At 38.8% G+C, this 21,175-nt stretch overlaps 1 protein-coding gene across 4 annotated transcripts in view; it reads left to right on the top strand.

The window, feature by feature from the left end:
- CCDC169 (coiled-coil domain containing 169) overlaps positions 1-21,175 on the top strand; it is a 46,154-nt gene that overhangs the window by 11,814 nt on the left and 13,165 nt on the right. For 3 of the 4 annotated variants that reach the window (XM_065847684.2, XM_071804879.1, XM_071804876.1), the window contains 4 exons: positions 8,272-8,370; positions 8,575-8,628; positions 12,100-12,176; positions 15,492-16,163. In XM_065847684.2, coding sequence (XP_065703756.2) covers positions 8,272-8,370; positions 8,575-8,628; positions 12,100-12,176; positions 15,492-15,594 — 333 coding nt within the window. In that variant the 3' untranslated portion in view covers positions 15,595-16,163. Of the gene's footprint in view, positions 1-8,271; positions 8,371-8,574; positions 8,629-12,099; positions 12,177-15,491; positions 16,164-21,175 lie in introns of those variants that run through there. The other variant, XR_011737701.1, reaches the window with a different exon arrangement.

Below are 21,175 nucleotides of genomic sequence, written 5' to 3'. Positions count from 1 at the left end.
CTTGCCGTGTTGGCATTACTTCTTCCTCCTTGGTGGCCTTGCACAAACCAACAGACTATTTGATTCAAATCACTTTGTGGTATTTCCAGAGGCAGAATACGCTTTGTATTTCAAAGAAAACAATCAGGGAAAAATCTTGCAGTCAAGTGACAATGTTAACTGGCTGTTCTCAAGAATTCCTTTGCGGGCGACTGCCACTCATGATATCTTCCAGAGAAAACGTCTAAGGATGTAACCTCCAGCTTTTTTTCAGGTCTACCAGGAGAGATACTGAGTGAAACATTTTAGGGTCAGCAACAACTTGTTCTGTCAATCTGAACCAAAGGGGTGGAGCTTTCCATTTAAACTTCCTCCTCTCCAAGTCAGCAGATAACCTATATAAGCAATGCTGTGAGACCGTTGACAGAAAGACTGGTGGTAGCAGTGTCCCACACCTATTACACTGAAGGAGCCTGAACTTTCCAACAAGCCTCCAAGCCGTTGCCAACATCTGGTGCATCTGTATAGTTCAACTCTCGATCTGGTTTCGAACATGAAGGTGACGGTAACCACAAGAGGGCACCTGGCATTCAGACAAGTACAGGGAGCCCTGCTTCACTGGTACTGAAGTCCTTACAGTATCTGGTATATATATAGAGTGCATATTGCATGTAGAAATATACTATGCTAAATAATTTTTATGTATAATTTTTTTCAGTGATATATGACTAGTGAGTTTATTGATATCAACATAAAATCAAGTTCCTTTACAGTAAAACTAAAGATGTAGTATTGCTTTTTGCTCTTTATGAGTTTAAAATGATATGTTAAAAGATTCAGCTATATCAGCTGATGAACATGAGCTCCAAGTGTTGGAGGGAAGGGAGCTTATTTTCCAAACAAAACTGCATTTGATTTAAAATGTCAAGTAGAATGGATTGCAAAGGATTCTTGTGTTGTTTGTTGTTTTGTGTTTTTTTTCTACACAACTGACAGATGTATTGTTTCTGCTCTAACTCATGGAGAAAAGTTAAAGAGGATTAGAGCTGAAGCAAATTGCCATGAAGATGAGCTGAGCTCTTATGAAAGCGAGTTGGAGCCTCTTGATGATGTCATGAATTTGTCACCTTGTCTATTGTGAAACGATTGATAGAAATTGTCACCTCTGTTGCCACTGGTAGCAGGGCAAGGAGAGATCCAGAATGAGAGCAACTTATGTGGGTGGCCTTAAAATTCAGCTGTGGTTTCATTCTGTATAATTTCATTTTCTGGCAAGTTTTAAGCCAAATGTGGAACTGCAGTCGAATAAAAAAGAAATTCTGTGCAAAAAGGAACTGGAGAATTGGTGTTCCTTTTGTGAAACTCTGGGCTTTGGCCACTGTTGGGCACAAGACTTAATTTATCATTGCTCTGAGAGTGAATCTTGCTAAGCCTTGCAAAATTAAGTTGCATAAAGAAAGTATTCATTTAAAATCTCAGTGTGTCTTTTAGTTTACCAGCTTGCTCCAAGTGGTTTGACATGGATGACTTATTGAAAACTAAGGATCTTAAATTCAGGTTAAATCCCTTAGTCAGCTTATATCTTCTTTTCAGGAATACATTGTCTAGCTATTCAAGGCTTAGTAGAAGAATCTGTAATAAATCTAACTTAAAAACAACATTTCAATATTCAGCTAAGCCACTTCTAAAAAGCTTTTTTTTCAGAATTTTTCTTCCTGGTTCATCCTGGAATTTTGTTGGCAATTTCTCCTTCTGGGGGAGTTCTGCATACCTGGGAGGCTTCTTCTGCTTCTCTCAAGCTCTCACTGGTCCCTGATTTGTACTGAGGCTTTTCTGTGCTCCAAGAACTCTGCTACAAGTCTGCGTTACTGCATGCTTTAAACTCTGTTTTCTGTGAGTTTTTGCTTTTGTGTTGTTTTACTGAATTAAACACTAAGCTGATCATGTAACCATAAGCATCAAGAATGGAATCTGTTTGTGTGACATTTCTTTCTGCTTACTTCCCACAGAATTCAGGAAAGGCAAATCCAGTCCTGAATGACTTGGCTGAGTTCATATGCTGGTGTTTCTCACTTCTTGATTTGTATTCTTGTGCAGCTGCAGATGTATAAGGTTTCAGCTAATTCTTTAATTACTGCCTTGAAAGAAGGGTTGGGAGGTAAATTAAAAACAATCCTGGCTGAAGTGGGTCTCTAGAATCTCTTTGAAGTTTTACTATTTAAAATTTTCTTGTGTCTGTTTTTGAAATTGCATTTTGTAGCGTTTAGTGACTTGGAGAGATCTTTTAGTTGAGTAGGAACATCTGTGTCGCTAGATTCCTGCAAGAACTTCAGTATTGCCATACTGAGCTCTTCATCACCAATTAGTTGCGTGGACACAGGAACAGAAGTCAGAAAGCTGAGTTAACTGCCTAAGCTTCCTAGGTATTAACTGGGAGAAAGGTGGCTAGACTGGGATTCACAACAGAGTGTATATTAGAGATGGAAAATCAATGGGAAGTTGGTAGGAAACGCCCAACAATGGTGTCCAGAAGTAGGCATGACCTTGCAGCCTTTCTCACTTGTTCCTTCTCTATCCATGTAAATTTTGTATTTCTGACCAATTAACAGCCTGGCTTCATAAAGTATCTCAGTGCTAGTTAAGTGTGATGGCAAGGGCACTCTTAAGATATGAGATGTCAGTATACAAGCTCTTAGAATGGCAGGGGACTGAAATGTAACTCATCTAATTTCTTTGTGGGTTATTCTTTAGGCTGTTCAACAGAAGTGGATCCCTTCCTCGAGTTGCGTGGGTGGAGCGTGCTTCTCAGGTTATCCCCCATTGGGGGGATGACCACCAGGGATCTTTGCTTTGAGACTCCATACAGGCTTTCAGAGCGGACTAAGCAGCTTGATTAAGCTTGTGCTTATGGGCAACTGAAATAGCAACAGCTCAGATGCCTACCTGACTTAAATGTCAAAAACAGATGTGAAGAATGTAAGACATTGCATAGACTGCTTTACTAATATTAGGATATTAAATTCTGCCTGAAGTGCAATTTAGACTCTGGTGCCTTTTTGATTTTGAGCTTCACTTCACAATCTGTAAATTGGGAGTAATTTATAACTTTCTTTCTTTCTTTCTTTCTTTCTTTCTTTCTTTCACAGAAGAATTGTAAGCATAGGTACATTATGTATTATGAGGCACCCAAATACTGTAAGGATGGTAACTGCATACTTTAGTCACATTATCAACCTCTTTCCATCTGCTTGCTCATCAGAAGCAGTGTAATGCACCGTTTGTTTCCTTGCCATTGGATAGCATCCTTGCTCTAGAGCTGAATGAAAGCCCAGGCATCTGTGCTGGACCAGCTGCATTGGCAGCAAGAAATAGACAGCGCTTCTGAAAGAGATGAAATGAAAAAGAAGATCTAAAAGTAGTTTACTTTGTAGGTGAAAGAACTCAAATAAATTAGATGAGTACCATCACTGAGGAGGTACCAAATTGCTGTGTTCTAATTAACGGCTGCAACAGCAACTCTTGTTGTTTTACATCACACTGATGGACAATCTAGTGAGGAAATAAATAGTAGGCTGTGGATTTACATAGAGCAAACCTGGAGAGCAGCATGAACTTCTGTATTTACTGTGTTTAAGCTTACTGTGGTCGTACCAAAATATGTTGTAGGTGGTACAAAATGTGTTGTACAAAATATGGTGTCACATGGTTATCATCTTTAATGTGAAGTCAGGTCAAGAAAGCAAAAATTAGTTTCCTAGCTTGACAGTGTTGAGACCTTCTCTGTCTTGTTTAATTCTTTACAGACACTGATGTTGTAGTGAAATAACACATGATCCTAGTGGAGTTTCGCCAAATCTTCTCTTTAACTTGCAGTTTACTTTTTCTCCTTGAATTGGCCAGTGTTGACTGTATTGACTGCAAGAACTTTCTGTATTAGGACAAGTATTTCATCTGCATCCAAGGTACGTCTGCCTTAATTAGGAAAAACAACCCAAACCAACAAACAACCCTGTTTTTTTCACATCTCCAGTGTGTCTGTTATAACAGATTAAAGTTAATAACAGTTCAGTCATGTGTGAAACATTAGTGAAAGATATAGCTCTTCTGTGTCTCTTGTTTGTTTGTTTGTTTGTTTGTGCTTGTTGTTGTTGTTATTGTTGGTTTTTAACAGTGAGAGGGGTTATTCTCTCTTGGCAGCATATTTTAAAAGTATTGTGCCTTTAGCCATGCTTCTGCAAATTCTTGACCTTAATGGAAATCATTCCTAGGGAAGTCTCAGTAACAGCCAGAATTGTTTTTGTGAAAAATAAGATTTGGAACCAAATTAGTAACATGTAGTACAGGAAATTATGAAAAAGAATAAAAGATGCAATGATCTGCAGGTGCTAGAAAGGAGAAGACTGGAGATTGCAAACAGGCAGATGTAAGAGGCAGGTGTATGTTTGGTGGATTTTAGAAGCCATTGGTAGGACTATCACTTTACACATCCAGAAAACAGAAGAGCTTGATAATGCCCAAAGTCAAGGAAATGAGCTATGGACCTGAGATGAAAATGCTCATATAAGAATGACATATTCTTTTGTGTAATTACAAATGACATTTTCAAGTTCACTCTGGAAGAGACCAAGTAAGATTATGCTAGGTTGGATGGATGGCCAAAAATGTAGAAGCTGAACTGGTCTGACCAAGGTACTGACCGAGAGATGGAAGGCACAGTTGTAACAATAAAATGAAGGTCACAGAATGACAGAATTGTTGAGGTTGGCAGAGACCTCTGGAGTTTGTCTTGTCCAAACCCACTGCTCAAGCAGAGCCACCTAGAGCCAGTTGCCCAGGATCATATCTAGACTTTTTTTTAATATTTCTAAGGAAGGAGAACCCACAAACTCTCTGGGCAACCTGTTCCAGTGCTTGGTCACTCTCAACAATAAAAAAGTGTTTCCTAATGTTCAGAGGGAACCTCCTGTGTTTCAGCTTGTGCTCGTTGCCTCTGGTCCTGTCACTGAGCACCACTGAAAAGAGCCTGAATATGTACTCTTTGCACCCTCCCTCCAGGTAATTATATATGATAATAAGATCCCCCCTCAGCCTTCTCTTTTCCAGTATGCCCATGTGTGTTTTGTGTTGGGGAGCTCAAAACTGGAAACAACACTCCTGGTGTGGCCTCACCAGTGCTGAATCATGGAATGTCCTGAGTTGGAAGGGACCCACAAGGATCATTGAGTCCAGCTCCTGTCCCTGCACATGACAACCCCAGAGTTCACACCATGTGTCTGAGGGTGTTGTCCAGTCTCTTCTTGAACACTGTCAGGCTTGGGGCTGTGACACCTCCCTGAGGAGCCTGTTCCAGTGCTCCACCACCCTTTGGGTGAAGAACCTTTTCCTAATGTCCAGCCTGAACCTCACCTGGCACATCTTCCTGCCATTCCCTTGGGTTCTGTAGAGGGGAGGGATCACCTTCCCTCAAAATACTTTGTCTAATGCAGCCCAGGGTAATGTTGGCTTTCTTTGAAACTTGAACATTGCTGGCTCATGTTCAAGTTGTTGTTCACCAGGACACCCAGGACGTCAAGGGTATTGATCCCTTAAGGCTTAAATTTGGTTTGGGATTTTTTTACTATTAGCAAGCGTTCATAAACTCTCTGATAAAGAGACCACATATGGATACTGGCCTTCCAGATCCGAAGTTTGAATGATAAATAGGGAAAAATTTCCACACAAAAAGAAGGGGAGAATATTTGGAGAGAGTCATGTTATATTCCTTTCAATGTTTACCATGAAAATCTGGTAAATAAAGGCATAGCAAAGCATTAGGTCATGAGAAGAAATAACTGATTGTTAAGGCAATGATCAAGTAGTCAGTAAAAAGAATTCTGAAACAGATACTTATTTTACATGGGGGGCCTAAGCAGGGAAATGGAAGAACCTGACTGGCCTGAAATGTAATAACATTGGTAGTGAAAACATGATAGGATAACAAGTACTAAAGGTATGCATTTGGCAGGAAAAACAGAAATAGATGTGATATGTAGCAAATGTGAGAGACTATTACATTAATGTTGTTCTTTGTCATCTGTTTGGATTAAGTCATCTTGAGGATGGATTGGAAAACAATTTTTGATCACAGTAATATTGGGAAATAATATTGAAATATATATGGAAACAATATGAATCACTTAAATATTGGGACACCAATATTTTCTTTTCTATATGTAGATATCTGGCTCTTGGCTAGATCTTTATTTCCTACTACAGGCAGCACAGGTCTAATTAGTACAGTCAGCTGAGTATAGATAGTTATATCTAGATTTATCTAAGTAGGCATCTTCAGTGAAATAGTTGTGTAGACAGAGACTTGCAGATGTTTCCATGCAAGGTAGCCCACTGACGCTCCAGAAGTGTCTTCTGTAACCCATGTCATATCTGCCACATGTGAATGTCTTGGACACTCTAGAACATGTGAGATGGCAACTGAGTTGAGCTCTTTAGCTGCTCAGCTGAATGAATCACTGCACATCCTTGATTGTATTGACTGTGACTTTTAGTAGGAGCTTAGTTCACATATGGACTCTAAAATGTAGACTTCCTCACCTCAGTCTGAATCTCATCCATATAGTCAAATACAGATATAAAGATAAAATTTGGATGGATTCATTTGGATATAATATTATTAGATTGCTTCCAGAAATTGTTTCATATGCGATACTTGTAAATAAAGACAGAAAACCAAGTGCTAGTAGTAATGATGAGGCACAGATCTCAGTGGATGTGATAGTTAACACCTTTTATCAGAAAATACTGGATAAAAGGAGGGAATGCGGGTTTAGATTTTGAAAATGTAGAATATTGTAGAAAAGCCAGTCATAAAAATTGACAGATAAAGTGATGGTAAATTCATTCATTTTAAATTTAACATGTATATATTGCCTAAGTTTTCAGTAAAGGCAGAAACAATAAAATAAAGGGCAAAGGAAGAAATAGCTAATGTCAGCAAATGAGTGGAAGAGCAAATGGCAGTAACGAAATCTTAAGGAAAACTCAAGGAGCTGGATATGCTTGAACTGGGGGAAAAGGGTAATCAGTACCTTATGATTCTGAAAGAACTGGCTTGCTACATCACTGGTCTGACAGCAAATGGTTTTAATAAAGCCGTGGATGATGGTATTGTGTGCATTGGAGAAAAGCAAATATTTTCTTTCAGTTTTAAGACAGAGAAAGAGAGGAATTGTTGTTGCAAAACCAGTCTGAAGTATGGATTTATAAAAGTGACTCATGATGGGCAAACATGTTGACATTCTGTGATGAGACAATAGATTTATTGTCACAATAAATATAGTAATCTTGTTCAGTGTGACCTCTGATAAAGATGCTGTGTCACATGGGACGTGACTGATTAATTTGGAGAAAATGAAAATTAGTAGATTTGTTGAAGGGGTAAGCAGCTGGCAAAGAAAAGATAATAGCCATGACTAGTGAAGGAGAGTACAAGCAGTGTTTTTTCAGGATCAGATTTAGGAATAATCTTAACAGTTAATGCATGACCTTGATACACAAAGCAAAAATACATTATATTATCTTTCTCCTGATACCAATTATGTCATGGATCAATTAATGAAGGGGATTATGAGAAGCAGTTTGCTGTGTTAGAAATTGAGATGGACCTGCTTGGGTGGGCATTTGACTTCCAGTACACAGCAAACAATAAACTGGCCAGTGCCAGTAACCAAATCTGGACTCTGCCACTGTTATTCTGGCTCATCTCAGTTGTAAATAAGATATATGGCTACACATCTAAAACAGATAATCTCCCCACAAAATACTGCTTTCTGGCCAGGTTGTTGTGGGTTACCTTTGACATCCCACGTGCCTCTTCAGCCAGTCCAGCAGCTCTCTCAGTAAGTGGTTTGAGAATGGGTGTGCAGATGCAATCTGAAACCTTCCTCCTACTAAAAAGGAGCCATCAGCGTGAGCTGTGGTTAGAAGTGGGGAGCAATTCTGGCTGGTCACCACAAGGTGACTTTGATCACCTATCAAGGAGGACCAGTGTGGAAAACCATATCTGTATCATTTTAACACGGTGGGAATGTGTACTGCATAACTGATAATTGTAGCATATGGTTAATTGCTTTTGCCTGTACAGCGTGCCAGCCAGAACCATGTAAACAAAAAGTGCACAAGAAGCAAACAGAATGACAAACATCATAATGCTTGAAAAATAAGGCCTACTTTGATGGGATCTTTATACAGGATGGAAATATTTGTAAAACATAATTTTATTTACTATAACCACAGGGTTCCTTAAAGGAGGTTCTTAAACAATTAGAAGAAGAGAAGAAAAGTCTCCAGAATCAACTAAAAGACTATGAACTTAGACTGGAACAAGAAGCAAAGGTTGGTAATCACTGTATGCCTCTAAACTGTAAAAGCCATTATGCTGTCTGACAAACAGACAGTGTCTGTGGATCACACGATAGAATAGTTCCACAAAATATGTCACTGGAAAAAAGCTCTGCTGTATATTTGTTTCTTCCTGTATGATTCAACTTTTAAACTATTTTGCTTAATGGTAGCCTATATCCTTTATTTTACATGTAGGCTTACCACAAAGCTAATGATGAGCGGCGCATGTACCTCTCAGAGATCTTACAGGTAAGAAAAAAAACTCTGTGACTTAATAACTTTTAAAAATCATTATGCTTTCTTAATGTGGCAACAGTATCTGTTAATGCCATGAGGTCGAAGTCTTTAATCACTTCATTCATCTACCAAATCCATTACAAAAGCTGCTTTTTAAAGATTTTAAGAGCTAGAAATTGAAAGATAGCTAGAGTTTATTAATTTTTCAAGCTTTTTTCTCCTGTATCAGTTGGATAGTGTGATACTCAGGAATGGCTGTCACTGAATCCCTGTCCTAGCTAATGGGGGTGAAAGGCTGTAATTAGCAGTGTTTCCCTCTGTTTGCACAGTGGGCAGGTGTTTCCCTTACGTGGTCCATTGCTGCTTTTGGAAATCTGAAATAATTGCTCAAAACTTTCCAACATGAAACCAACAGTGAGCCCAGGAAATGACTATGATGACTGTTAATATCTATGCATTAACAGTGAAAATGGGACCTGCTGGAGGAAGAAGGTAGGAAATAAAAGATAATTTTATTACTGAACATGCTAGCAAGAGGAGTGTCCATGTTCAGCTGCCTAGAAAAACATATAAACATGCATAAAATATTATTTGAAGTGAGGTACGTGCACTGGCATGTTGCTTAAATGGGACATTAGAGACAAGGATTTTGTGACAGACACTCAAGGTACTTAGTGCATTATTATTTTCAGTAAGCAATTATTGGCCCCCAAGATTGCAGAATCAGGTGAGAGCAAAATAATCATGTTCAGATGAATCTCCCTGTCTTTAGTTCTCTGAATCTTAAACAGCCAATCTAAAGTAGTCGTAGAGGGATCTTCTGTAATCTGTGGAGAGAGAAGCATGTTTAAGGTGCAAACTGTCACACCTTTTTTAGATCAAGATGAAATAAATTTCCCAATGATTCATCTGTCTGTCTTTCTGAGCTATAAGGAGAGCCTAGGTGAGTAGTTTAGATTAGACATCTAGCTTTTATGTTGCTAATCTGAACAAGGCAGTCAACCTAATACGGTTGATGTTTGGTTGCAAGAGAATCAGTGGCTCATCTGGTCCCTTCAGGTCCTCTTCTGCTGTGACTTTGATTTTATTTTTGCCTTTTCATTCTTTTAAAATCTACCTATGTGTGCCTTCCCTTTTAGCAGTTCATTTTAACAACAGAGATAGAAGGAAACTTACATTCAGTCCAGATGCATTAAAATTTCACTGGTTTAGGGTCTGCACAGTAATGATGGCAGCAGTTGAGTTAGAAAGATTTACCCATAGACTAACATTTTCCATACATTCCAAAGTAAATACACTACAGGATATTGTTATCTCGTGACAATACATTCTGGTGACACTCTCTTAGTTACAGAGAATGGGTTTAATGGTTTTTAGGCCTTTTTTTCCTCATTATGTTTGTGCTTTTCTATAGCTCACAGTAAAAATAATAATTGAATGGAAGTTTTTATTGGCAGGTGTTAAAAAATACCAGGAGTTTTGCATTTTTTCCTCCTTTGTTTGGATACCTTCTGAGCCTGCAGCAGAAGCAAAAGAGAAAGATGCTTCTGAGCAGTACTTATTTACCTTTTTTATTATCAAGTGCTTTTCTGCTTTTTTTTTTACAAAATATGTGTACCTTCTGAGTGCTTTTGTTGTTTTGTCTTGTTGAGATCCATAAAGATATAGCCAATTTTAAATCATAGTCTTAAATTTAAGATTTCACAAACTTGAGAACTCACGCTAGAGGCACTGGTGGTTTGTGGTGTATTCTCATTTGCCTTTTTTGTTTTGTTTTCAATCTGAAAAAAAGAGTTGATTTGTGATTAGGAATCCACAAATCTGAAAGCACCTTCTGGTGGTATTCAGAAATTGGTTTGAGAAGCAGGCAAAGAAGAACAATAGCAGAACTTTAAAAGAGCTGTTTTTTTAGCCCAGATTTTTAGCACAAACTTTTACTAGCGTAGTAGAGTCTGACTTGTGGTTGGGATTTTTTTGCAGAAAAAAGCCCACAATTATAGATAGGTACAGCTGGACAGCTGCTTGTGCAACCATGGCTCATTTTAGTTGGGGTAGGCCTGGAGTAAACTACCAGCAAAAACAGCGCTATGGATAATAATGGAACTCTGTATACATATACATTTTTAAAAAGTGAAGGCCATTGTAGCCTAAGTTTTGCTTCATGTGTCACAGAATCACATCTGCTCAAATAATACTAGCCGTCATCTTTAATAGCAGAGATCCTTAAATGTGAAAACTTTCTTTCCTCCACGGAAGCAAATCCGTGCACATCCTACTCCATTTTTACACTTGCGCTCAGATAAGACTGTGTTTAGTTCCAGCTGACTTTGCTGTGACTGGGCCAGGTGTACTTACCTGGTGCATCATGTACATGAAGCCTGGTAGAAACTGTTGTCTTATAAGCAGAGAGACACACTACTTTTCAGTGCCAGAATTTTTTCTCACAAATGCAAGATGTTTTCACACATACTGTAAAATGTAATGTTATAATCTAAACCTTGAGCCTTGTTTAGGTAGCCCCAAAATCTAGCTTTTGGCTTTCAAAAGGACTTCACTGGCTTTGTATAGCCAATATGTTGTATATCGTGATCATCATATATTTATTATGTATTCCTGATGGGTCTGTTTAAAGGGGCTGAGAAAATTCCATTCACTTACATGAGACACTCAAATGTGCACAGCAGTCAAGCAAGCCCTAAACCTTCTCCATCTTCTGTTTTTCTGTCCATAGTGTGTCCGTCCCTCTGAGGCGCAGTTGTAGTGAAGGCAGCTGGGTGAGCCAGAAGTGCTGGGTGAGGAGGGAACCCTGTGAGCAAAGGAATAGGAGAACCAACCAATTTAATCCTAGTCAAATTCTGATAAATGCAGTACCAAGAATAACAACTGTTTTGTTTTGGGTTTTGTTTTGTTTTCAGTATGACCAGTAATGTAGACTTCCAGAGTATGCAAACTTTTTTTTTTAAAGTAGTTCCTGTTCTTAATTAGTGGTTTAATCGTTCAGAAGTACAGATAAGTCACGGTAATTGGTTTTGATTCCCATTCAGGGAAGTATGTTAGAAATATAAAGCTTCTTCATTGAAAATGTGGGCTTAACAGGCAGTATGACCAAAAACATGCTGATTATCTGATCATACAGCTTAATAAATAATGGTATTTTTGCACAGCAAGGGATTTTGGCATGTCTTCAATTACCCAAATCAACAAGGCAATATGTGCTGAAAGTATTTTATGGTAGTAAGACCATGTTGGGTCAAAATTAGTGGAAAAATTTTACTTCTTTAACTGTGATTGACTCTTCCATGAATCCGCTTACCTATATTATTAAAGTGAGCATACACAATACATATTGGGAACATCTGAAAATGTAATGAGCAAATTATAAGCATGAAATTGTGTAGACATATTTGGTTACCAACTTTATCCCTTAATTCTGTGTAAGCACAGATTTAACTTTTCTCTTTTTGTAAAAATTGACTATTACAGACCTCAGCTACAGTTAAAATTGTTGAAAGGCAAAAAACAGATGCTCTGACAAGCAAGGGAGAAAACCAGAAACTGAGGTAAATTTCCTTTATATTCCTTTTGTTTTCCGGTTTATTATTTTTTGCTAGGTACTATGTTTTGAATATTGCAACTCTTGTCTTCATGGTAAATATCACTGATCATAATCCTACTGAAAAACTCTTAATCTTAACATCACTTTTGATCATGCTTTTCTGTCAGTTTTATTTAATACTAAGTATGTTGCAATAATGAATATATAGATATGTGTGTGTGTGTATATATATATATATATTTAAGTGGCCTTTTTGAAATTTTACAATCCCTCTGATGTTCTTCCCTTTCAAACTGTGTTTAAAATGGATCATTGTTTTCTATATTACTGCAGCAGTGGTAGGAACAAGTATACGCTTTAGTCCATTAGGAGTAATTCAATTAAATAAAGCCTTGCTTGGTTATTTTTAGCCAATAGAGATTGTAAAGCTTTTTGTGGATTATAATGTAAGTGATTTTAGCTTACAACATATAAAGGCTTCATCATTTAACAGATTTCTGTTTAGTTATATGGGTTAGAAATTTGAATTTGAAAAGAACCCACCTGCTCTGAGCTATATAGAAATAAAATGAGTTTCTGATTGTAGTGCTTGTGAGAAAGCTTGAAATTGGAGGACATTTGTTTTCTTAACTGAACATGTTAAGAATATCAAGTACAAAGCATATAGGGAATCACACCAAACGTGTGTCAGACCCAGTATCCTGCCTCCAGTGACCATAAGGAGATGCCTACAAAAGTGTGTAAGCAGGCAGGTATAGTATTTGCTTTTGGAACTCTCCCAAATATTTTATATTTGAAGACTTCCTGAGCTAGTATGGTCTTTATGTATTTAGTATCTCACAGTAAATATTCTACCATGAACCCACTTACCTATATCATTAAAATGAGCATACACAATACATATTGGGAACATCTGAAAATGTAATGAGTAAATTATAAGCATGAAATTGTGTCCTTACCAACTTTACGCTTTCATTCAGTGTAAGCACAAAATTGCAGGATTTCGTAAACTGGAACAGTGGATCTTCATGCTCCAGGAGAGAATATTAGAAGAATATGAATTAATTTAGTACAATATGAATTAAAGTTTATAGCTGCAGTTTCTCAATATGTTGCTTCTGGCCCCAGTGATGTTTAGCATAACTCATGTGGAGAAGGTCAGGAAGCCAGAACTAGGAGAATTCACTGTCTCTGCCGGGAGATTAAGTATCATCAGCCGGATCCTGAGACTTGCTGAGGGTCAGCACTGATCTGTGATTATGTTGGGGGTTTTTAATAATTTATTTTTGTAGACTTATTACTTACCCTGAAATTCTATGACAGTGTGCTTCTGTAATTTTCTTTATATCAAACAAAAGAAAATAAAATGTAAAAGAAAATAAAGTGTCCCGTAATTGCTGGTCTCAGAAGATGCATATTTTAACAAAATATCTCTTTTCAACCCATTTTCCCTTAGGGGATATTTTTGTTAACTTTTCAAAGTCCGTTACACACATGAAGGAAATTGTTCGTCTTTTAAATTGTCCTTATTGGCGAAAGACCCACTTTGCAAAGCATTGGCTTTTATAACCAGTGAGTTAGAACTTTCAGGTCAAACTTGGGTCTTAGTTGGCAACATGGAGATAATAATGGAGATTTGGCATAGTTTATATTTTAAGAAAATACTAGAATATAAGTAAGCACCTTTTATCATCACAAGGTTAACACAGCCATTGTTATATTCTTTTTTGCTTATGTTTTGACTTACAGCCTGAAGGTCTTTCATTCAAACCATACTAAGAAACTATGTTTCATATGTGTTTTAACTATGGGTACAGGTTCAGAAAACCCAACCTAATATATTAAAGCAGCGCTGAAACATTTTTGAGTAGTAATTATGAACACTAATTGTTGATGTATTGTTTCCTGGCCATTCCAACATAGAAGCCAAGTTCAGTGGAGGTCCTTTTTATGGTGTTTCGTGGGATGAGAAGAAGATAGGCAAGCTTAAAATTGGGAAAAAACGAAGGTGTCTCGATGACTCATGTCTCTGATGCAATCTGAGCAGCCAATTTAATGTCATTCTGAGGCATATGGTGGGGCTTAATAGCTCAGTTTCAACACTGCATTGGCTGCGACTACCTGGCTTCTAAGTCCATAAGTTTTGAATGGAAAGAGGTTTTGCTGCCTGCAGAATTCCACACAGACATATGATGCGTGCTTGGTCCAGCTCTACAGTTATGTACAGATTAATCAACTGATTTTTAGTAATCAACTGATTTGAATTTGGATGATCAACTGATTATTGAGAAAACTGGGGCCTTGGGTTCTGATCTTCATGCTCTGAGTAGAAGCAGCTCCGTATCTCTATGGGGGCAACTGTCCCTTCAAGATTATGACTGCTCATAAGAGCTGGAAAAAAAGCATGTGTCACTCTCAAGAAGACAAGCAAACCCTAGGGAAAACTTTTTTGGCTGTTTGCCCTGAAATTTGTAACTTGATTATGTCAGCACAGCTTCTACCTCATAACAAAATATTTCTCTGGCTACCATCATTAATATAATGATGTGATGTTGTGATATATTTTCCTTCAGAATGCCTATTACTTGAGAAAGACATTGAAACCCCGTACATTGTTGTTAGAGTATGTGAAGTGCTGTCTCTCCACCGTAGTAATGAACAGGGAGAGAAACGAATGTATGTTGCATAAGAGTAAAGATGCATGCTGCTTGACCATGAGATCATGACCCTTCTGGCTGGTGGAATCACCATTTCCGCCCCTGAGATTTGTTTATGTTCCCACTTGTTTCTGTTAGAAGATCAAGATGAAAACAGCTCTGGCAGGGTTCATGTAGGCAGTGGGTGTATATACAATGAGTACCATTTCAGAAGTCCGCTGGCGGCATTTCCTCTGTAAGACCATGGGCTCAAGAGCATGGGTCTCCTGCGTGGAAAACCCACAGAGAACTGTGACTACGTCTATGTGAAGTATTTTCCCATTTCCTAATGGAGATTATGCTACTGATGAAAATGTCTCCTTCACCAGTTATCTTTCTATTTGTGCAGGTGTTTAGTATTCTGTTCATCTTCTTCAAATGCTGTCATTTAGGTAACGGGAGGTAGTCAGGAACCATGAGGATTGAGTTTGTATGCAGTATAATTAGACACTCTGCTAGCCTGCAAACCCAGAAATATGCTCTTTTTTTTTTTTTTCCTCTCTCAGGTTTATTATTAACAATAGTGATCAGTTATGCAAATAGAAAAAGTATGCATATCCCTAGCACTTAAAGCTTACAGGGAATGTGACAATTGATGACTAACTTCACCCATTTTATTTCAGAGGGAGATACGGTGTTGCAGGAAACCCAAAGATGGTTAATCCCCCAAAGGAATCGATCAAAAAGACTGCAGAAATGAAGCACCTTCCAAAACTAAAGCACTGATTTTAAATGAATGCCAAGAACTTCCAATCACTTTAAAAAAAATTAACGGAAAGTTTCTAAATTAGAAATGAATGTATTTGTGCCATATTGTAATACCAGACACAGATCGGCATGTCTTCTTGGCAGCCTTAATGTAAATGTTCCTCTGCCTGACAGAACTGGTCTTCTAGTTGCCATCTTCATTCAGGTGATCTCTGACCCTTTCCATTCTGGTTCTTATCAGTGATTCTGAGTACCAGGGCATTGGAAGCCTTGGAAAACATATAATTTCTTTATACACTAGGTAGATCCTTGAACTCTTTGGCTGCACAGCAACTACTGAAAACAAATGAACCTCTAACATTTTTCAAGAAGAAGGCGGCAGACTGATGGAACCTGAAGTATTATCACACCACCCAAAACAGTGAATGTCAGATAAAAGTCCATCCAAGGGCATCCCCATTCAGTATAGGCACCAAAGGGAGACTCTCAAGTAGTCTGATGTTGCTACAGTTCAACGAACCTTTTGTTTCGATTTTTAAAAGACCGTCAGTATATTTTACTGGCCAGTCTGATTTCTTACATGATACCGTATCCCTTTACAGTATAAAGTTGTTTCATATTCCATGAGCTTTTCTTACTCTACCAGAGAAGACAATACACCTCAAGTTTAACTTTTTTAAAAGCTGACTTGCAACAGATCACCACTTTCTGTTTGCTTGGTTTAGAAGCAAAACACCATTTCCAGCCACTTTAGGCACTAGTAATAGGAAGACATGAAAGAAAAACTGAGCAGCTTTTATTAAAGATTCTTCAGAGCCTGTCTTGTGGAGGGACTGTTTCTTTTACACACTACAAGATATTGGTATGTTGCTGTTTGAAGTTTGAACTCTAAAATGAATCTTTGTATCCACAGTCTGGGTTCCATAAAAATCTCTATGTAGTCTTCAGTGGCAGTGATCCATGTATTTTTAGGGTCCTAAGTAGTGCCAGTCTTTAAAGTCATCTCTTCAATGAAAGCAGAACTACTTTGTATTTTCACTCTTAAGTTTCATCACGTACATTTCAGTCATTAAACTTCAGCAGAATTTTTCTAAGTGGCAACAGGAAAAATGTTTTGGTAATGAAGCTTCAAGCCTCTGGGTTACATCTTAAAAGCTCCTCAAAGAGCAAATGTGATTGATTGACTGCCCTTTATTATTTTTAAGAGCATCCCTAGCTCTTTGCAGCATCTAATAAAGCTTTTTGCCTCTTTAAGAGCAGTACTAATAGTTCCTTATTACTGGCAGCATTGAAGTGATGCTGTAATTAGACTCGTACAAAAACATCAATGATGTCATTCTAAAATGCAGAGAAAGAAGACCTGCAGTATTGTTCAGCATATTCAGTATGGAAATCCCATTTTTTTCTCTTGCATTGTATGAGATTTATTACAGATATTTCTAATATTGCCATGATGCACCTGGTATCATTCTTTTACAAGCAGGGTTGTCTGCCTGGCCAGTTTTTTCCCCACACTCACAGCTGAAAGCACAGCACAGCTGATAAGGTTAGCACTCTTCTGTTCCTGTTTTTCACATGGAAAGTTTCCAGATTTTGATTGTGCTGGCATTTGTCATTGTGGAGAAGGAGAGGGGAAAAAAAAAATCACCATAATGGTCCTATTGGCATAAAAGACAAGGGCCATCTGCAGTAGTGGAGAATATCCAGTTCTTGGATTCATGCAGCAGACATTTGCTACTGCTGTCTCTGAATCAAATGTTAATCAGTGCATCAAGTCTGGTCCCTGTAGCACCTCAACATAACTGGAAACATTGCACGAATGTGGCAGAACGGCTTTTACTCGCAATAGGAGATTGGGTGCTTCCCTCATGGGTAGTCCTCTCTGAGGACCTAAAAAGAGTCTGGTTTTTTTGAAGCCTAAGAAGATACGTTTATTGGTACAGTTTGGGACAGGAATGGCCTGAGAAGAGGAGCAGACTGTCCTTCTTAGTCCTGTTTCAGCTTGCCAGGAACAAGCTCAGGGTTTGAAACTCAGTTGTATGACAATTAAGCCCTAAAACATGTGTTTGACCGTTCTAATTGTGTGTCAAGCTGCAATGTTTGCTGCACAAAGTGGCTACAGTTACGTACTTTACTTTTTAGATTACTTCGTATTTCGTTTTCCTCCCACCTTTCTGGAAATAAAGGTACCTTGACGATTAAGTTTGATGACTCAAGTTTCTTTGCAACAGCAAAAAGACGGTTTTTGGTTTAGAAAACGTTGTGTTATTTCTTTGGACCCAAATGAAACTTTTACACTGCTAGCTCTCCCAAACCATGCTGGAATTTTTTGTTTGGTTTGTTGGTTTGGCTGGATGATTGTTTTGAAAGTCCTGGATTTATCTTGTGTGAACTTTTCTCACTACTACTATGCTGCGCTATGGAGAGGGTTTTGTTTATATTTGCAGCAATGAACAGTTACATGTCTTTATACAATATCTTCTACAGGGAAATTCTGTCACCTCTAAAGTCTCTTTGCATCTTGTTGTGAACAGTAGACAAATCTGAAGACAAAAATGGGAAATTGAATTGCTGAAAGGTGAGGTCAGTGGGTGAATGGAGCTAAACATCAGAGGCAGATGGGATTAGAGCTGAAGGTTTGAATCTGGCCAGATTTCCTCCAGCACAGAATGTAATTGGGATTCCAGAGGTACTGACTGTAGTGTGTAAGTGCCTTTAATTGATGGGCTGAGAAATTTGATCTCCTAACTCTTGGGACTTGAAAGTATGCTTCACTTATGTGGTAACTCATATAACTCCACTGATTTCTGATGAGTCATGATTTTGAGGTAATTATGGCATTTTAAGTATTTACCCATATTGTTGCTGAAAAATATTAATTTAAAACTCAAATGCTAGTCAGGAAACATTTCTTATTTCCCAAAATACCTTTTTGGTTTTTATTTTTTTAAGTCCCTTGATCTCAGAGGGTGTTGAGTTGTGAATTTTCTTTTTAATATATCAGTATAGCACCACTGTGTTCCTCTGTGATAGGATAAAGTTAAAATGTTTGGACTAGTTAAAATGTTTGGGGATTGGACTAGATTCTGTGATTTACTGGATAGGCATTGACCATGTCATTGAGTATTATGTAATTATGCAGCATAACCACAGCCTCCAAAAAACTTGGGTGATGAGCTTCCTCGTGTTCAGATATTATTAACAATGAGCAAGATATTTCATTGCTTAAATACTTTATTTAATGTGTTCTCCATATAAATGGCTGACTAGGTGGTACGGTTCACAGCTTCCCTGATTCCTATGATATTCCATCTCCACTGGTAAAGATGAGACATATAATTTAGTCCTAATACATTTCCAGTAGTGGAAGATGCTGCACAGGCACTTTTATAAAAGTGATTTAGACACAGTAGCAAGCAAATAAATAAATAAATAGATGAACTTAATAGATGTTATTAAGCCTCTGCTGTTGCTGCCAGTCTGGTGTCAAACATAAAGAGGAATTTGAACTAACTCTGGTTGGAAGCAGAAGTGTGTGGATGAAAAGCACAGCTAATTGCAACCGTTTTGTTTCTTTACATACAAGTGTCACAGTAATGGCAGACATTTTGAGACTGGATAATGAGGCTTTTCGAAGGTGTCAGTATGTCATTTAACTTGGCAGATCAGTTTAATCCTCTCTTCCAAAGATAAAAATGTTGTATGTAGTTCCTTGTAGGTGACAGCTTGGAATCCAGTTCTCCTGAACTTCGCTAGTCTGTCCCATAAATTACTGATTAAGAACTATGTAGACCCCAATGAGTATCTCATGTCTCCAGGAGCAGCATGCAGATCACATAGATTCACAGAATCACAGAATGTTAGGGATTGGAAGGGACCTCGAAAGATCATCCAGTCCAATCCCCTTGCCAGAGCAGGAACACCCAGATGAGGTCACACAGGAAGGCGTCCAGGCAGGTTTTGAATGCCTCCAGAGTAGGAGACTCCACAACCTCCTTGGACAGCCTGTTCCAGGGCTCTGGCACCCTGACTGAGAAGAAGTTTCTTCTTAAATTTAAACGGAACCTGCTGTGTTCCAGTTTGAACCCATTACCCCATGTTTTATCATGGGTTGTCACTGAGAAGAGCCTGGCTCCATCCTCGTGACACTCACCCTTTACAAACATTAATGAGGTCACCCCTCAGTCTCCTCCAAGCTAAAGAGACCCAGCTTCCTCAGCCGTTCCTCATAAGGGAGCTGCTCCACTCCCTCAATCTTTGTTGCTCTGCGCTGGACTCTCTCCAGCAGTTCCCTGTCCTTCTTGAACTGAGGTGCTCAGAACTGGACACAATATTCCAGATGGGACCGGCTTTCCCTCTGCACAAACCTATGCACTGCTCCACAGAAAGGAGGCTGTGCCCTCCTTTCAGCAAGAACCAACAACAGCTGAGCTGTTGAATGGCTTTAACCTCTGAGCTCATCGTGGGCACTGCCTGTCACAAAGGTAGCTTCCACCACAGTCCTGTCCTCAATGTGGCAAGCTCTGAATAGCCGGCAGCATCCTGTTAAAAAGACTGTCAAGACTCCACAAGTTTTCGTATGAAGGATAATCAAAATGTGTTTTGTGTCCTCTGGCTGGCAGGGCGGGTAACTGCTAGTTGGCTTACTTGTGCCCTTACTATTATTTTATAGAAACTTCCCATGGTACGTGTGACTCTCTTGACCAAGCTCTCAGACATCCCTTCCATGACCAGTGATGTTGGCACATCCACCCAGGAAAGGAGATGTGGGCTTGGTGGTGGTAACATGGTAACAGGAGTTGCACTCTGTCCACACACAGTAGAGAGCTGAGGACTGAGGACAGTAGTCTGTTCCCCTTAGCACAGGACCATTTTGAGCATCTCCAGTTCTCCCTCTAGAAAGGCAGATTATTTGAGAGGGATGACCCCCAGCTGAAATTCCTTTGCCCATTATAAGCAGGGACAAAAGAGGGCTGAGAAGACAGTACCGACTTGTTCCAGATGCTTTAGTGCACCCAGGTAGGAGAGGCTGATCAGATGCTTGTGCTCGTGCCCAGGGGTACCTAGGCAGTTCCTAAGTTGGAGCTGAACTTCCAGGTGTAGGCAATGCAGTTTCTTCAAATTTGGCAGCTAGGAGTGCTCTGTTGCCACAGTCTGCCCTATATTTGGAGATCACCACTACTCCATTGGGACTTCATCTCAAAGAAGTCCCTGGTCCTGTCATCCCTAATGTAAGCAGCAGATCTTAATTTCCAGGCTGGTAAAGTTCCTACTCTCTGGTGCCTCACCCATCCTTTTTGTTGCCTGAGAGAAGATGAACTCTGCTTCGGGAATCCGACTGTAAGGTGAGGAGAATAGTATGTTTCTGGTACTGAAAAGTGATATGAGGATAAATACACCAGCACTGGAAGGAAGCTGGCTGGTGAAGACACAATGAGCCTCAGTAAGCCTGACCTAAATCAAGTGGGTTTTTTTGTCTTACAATGAAAATGGATAACTTTGGAGCTATGTTAGTGCAGAAACTTAACAGCTGTGGCTACTGAATCTTACTGAAAAGAATTACCATTAAAATTAATGTTGTGGTGTTTCCCAATGAACA

This window comes from Patagioenas fasciata, chromosome 1, assembly GCF_037038585.1.
Source record: "Patagioenas fasciata isolate bPatFas1 chromosome 1, bPatFas1.hap1, whole genome shotgun sequence".
Classification (NCBI taxonomy): domain Eukaryota; kingdom Metazoa; phylum Chordata; class Aves; order Columbiformes; family Columbidae; genus Patagioenas; species Patagioenas fasciata.
The sequence above is the reverse complement of the archived record's forward strand: the minus strand, read 5'-3'. Positions and strand labels throughout refer to the sequence as shown.